Source organism: Condylura cristata, unplaced genomic scaffold, assembly GCF_000260355.1.
Source record: "Condylura cristata isolate star-nosed mole 26May11 unplaced genomic scaffold, ConCri1.0 scaffold00026, whole genome shotgun sequence".
NCBI lineage: Eukaryota > Metazoa > Chordata > Mammalia > Eulipotyphla > Talpidae > Condylura > Condylura cristata.
This window is the reverse complement of record NW_004567127.1, coordinates 6,878,594-6,881,598: the sequence shown is the minus strand read 5'-3', so window position 1 is coordinate 6,881,598 and position 3,005 is coordinate 6,878,594. Positions and strand designations below refer to the sequence as shown.

The 3,005-nt window shown below is 52.8% G+C and overlaps 1 protein-coding gene across 1 annotated transcript in view; it reads left to right on the top strand.

Moving 5' to 3' along the window:
- Positions 1 to 2,450: 2,450 nt before the first annotated feature.
- Positions 2,451 to 3,005, top strand: part of MOV10 (Mov10 RISC complex RNA helicase) — a 23,172-nt gene continuing 22,617 nt past the window's right edge. The window contains exons 1-2 of the mRNA XM_004689641.2: positions 2,451 to 2,476; positions 2,790 to 2,985. Of these exons, the coding sequence (XP_004689698.1) occupies positions 2,849 to 2,985 (137 nt within the window). The 5' untranslated portion in view covers positions 2,451 to 2,476; positions 2,790 to 2,848. The remainder of the gene's footprint in view (positions 2,477 to 2,789; positions 2,986 to 3,005) is intronic.

Here is a 3,005-nt window from a genome sequence, read left to right as displayed (position 1 = left end):
CTCCTCCTATGTCTGCAGTTTCCCAAAATAACCAGCCTGTAATAATCCTTAAACCAAAGGGATACTCTGGTGACAATCTTTGCGCCCCTCTATCTCTAAGTCACATCACAGCCTTGTCATGATTAGTAACTCCAGAGCTACCCTTTGGAGACATTTCAGGCAGTGAATGTTGGGAGTGACCAAAGATTTACTGACAAGGACTGAATTAGGGCGGTAAAGAATTGAGCCTTGCACCCAGCTTGATAAAGTGGTAATAAACTGACCTTGCATCCGGGATGGGACTAGCTGAAGGTGATAACAAACTGGACCTCACATCGAAGTTTGATAATTAACTGGGCCTAGCATCCTGGGAGATACAGGTGGGAGAACTGGGCCTAGCAATCAGGAGGCACAGCATGAGTCACCCCTTTGGACTGTGAACCTAGAATCTATATAAGTGACTCTCTCCCCTTACTGAGTTGGCAGTAGCTGTGGACAGGGGTCCCTCTCAGCTGCTGTCCGGGAGCAATAAACTCTGCTTGCTCAGCCTTTCTGCTTCCTGCCTTCTGCCTTCCTTTCTTGTGGCCAGTGACAGAAGTTGGGACAAAACAGTGAAATCACCAGTAAAAGGTACAAAAATGCAAAAAAAATGTGACCACAAATAGATCATGAAAGGACATTCATTGGTAATGAGCTTTTCCACCTCAGCTGGAAACGCAGGCAGTGGGCAACTCAAGATATTTTTGGTTGCTCTGCCCATGTCCGTGAATGATGGCAAAAGTACCCCAAGTATTGATTTGGGGGCTACGAGTAAATTTTAGCTAGTGACTTTGCAAATTGGGTCTGTAATAGTAATAATGAGGGTCAATGAGAGCACAGCCTCTCCCTGGGTGAGCAATGCAGGCTCAAGGTTGTTTCTGGTTGTATTAGTGTCAGCAGAATACATCAAGTTAGAGAACATTCAAATGCTGAATTGTAGAACCCAGGAACCTGGAGTAATGAGAATTAAGAAATACGGAGCTTGCAAAGAAAAACACAGAACTTCTAATACTCTTCTCTAAATGAAGCTCTAAATGTAATCCGGTAATGCTGTTGGTGAAAGTTAGTTTCCCAGTGGTCTTCAATCTTACCAGATTCTGCTAAGTGTAGCTGGATTTGGGGAAGGCCTCAAGGAAATGACTTTCAAGCTGGATGGGAAAGGTGGGAAGGAAAACCTTTCTAGAAATGTGCGAAAATAATTACACCTCCTGTGAAGTGGATTTGTCCAGATGAAACTGGTTTGGAGAGGTTACATTGTAACCAAAGCCAAGGACTCATTTTCACCCAAGTCCTCACTACCTGAGAACTAGCTGCCTGAGTACCTTTTGAGAGCATCCAGGCGGTTGACCTGGGCAGAGAGCAGGTAAATTATGGGTCCAGGAAAAATGGGGACTTGGGTTTGCCCATCAGAATGGAGGTTCGGTTTGGGCACAGTGGCTGTTCGGTAATGGTAACAAAAACAATTTTGAGGCATTCCCTCTCGTTGCCCTACTCTCAGGTCTTGCCAGGTAACTAAGGGTGAAGAAAGGTAAAAATCTTTGGCTCCTTCTCTAGCTTTCCCCTTTTCTGTGAATCGTCAATTTCCAAGAGGCCTCTTTCTCCAGCCCCGACTTCCCCGGCCTGGAGCCCGGGTTCCCACTGACTTTGCATTTCCTGTCGCTGGAGGCTGTTGTGCCTGGCCTCCTCCGCCGGTCGTTGGCCTGGGGGAAGGTGCTGGGGAGCGCGGCTGGAGCGTGGCCTGGGCTCTGACATTCCTCCGCCGGGTTAGATGGTGTGGCCTTCTCCGGGGTATGCTGGGAGAACAACACCACCTTTGATATGTTGAAAAGTTCCTTTTACGACTTTTATTTTGTTTGCCCCATTCTACTGCGTCCGGTTGCTATTACGGAAGATGCAGAGCCTGGTTTTAGGCTGGTTGTGGGGTGGGAGCTCCCCCCTTTAGCTTAATAGTCTTAAAGCACACGCGCCTTCTCCCGGGACTGATGTGGCTATTAACCATTTACTGCCTGACCTGCAGTCTCGCTCTCTAGAAGCCAGTGTTTTAATGACGGGAGCCGCCCTTACTTACCTACTAGTAACAGTTATATGCTAGCAACAATTAAAGAACAATGCAGGCGCGTGCGCTCAGTACCCAATAGTGGCTCGAGAGGGGAGCCCACAAAACGAAGCCTATGTGGCAGAAACCTGGAGTAACTGCAGATCCCGGCGAGCCCCTCGTCGCTCCCTCCCACACACCTTTACCTCGCAGACTCTGGGTTCTCTCCCCAAACTTCTTGGGCTCCAGAGCCTTCCAGCGTCAGAAAGCCGGAGAGGGGAATATGGGGGAGGGGGGCGTGCCGCCTGCGTGCGTGCTGGTTTCAGTTCCCGGCGGTCTGGGGGAGGTGCAGGGTGAGCTAGCCCCAGGCCAGCCGCAGCCAACCCGGGTCCCAATCCCTGCCCTTTGCTCTTCTGCTTTTCAGTAAGTCCCGAGGCTCCGGAGGTGGGTGTGGGAGTAGCCCCGGGGCGAGCTCGCTAGTGCTCCCGGACCGATCTGGGGGCCCCAGGCAGTAGCCACGTTCGGATTCTGGCTAGAAGCCAGGGGAGGGAGCTTGGGGTAAGGGGAGGGCCCTAAGGGAGGGGTCAGCGCCCTAGGAAAGAGTGAATGGGGGAGGGGAGGGGGTCGGACGGGGCGCGCGGGGGCAGGCTCAGGTAGGGAAGGGGCGGAGAGGGGAGCCCGCGGCCGGCGTCGGAGAGCCCGGCTGCACCCTCATCCTGGGGCCGTCAACTTGCAGCTGCGGCGGCGACTTTCAGTTTCATTTCCCCGGACCCTCTCGCCTGGGCCGCAGCCGCGATGCCCAGTAAGTTCAGCTGCCGGCAGCTCCGGGAGACGGGCCAGCGCTTCGAGAGTTTCCTGGCGGTTCGGGGGCTGGATGGCGAGAGAGATCGCGAGGTGCTGCGGACCCTTTACAACCAGGACTTCAAGATCAGGTACCCCGAGTCGCGGGCCC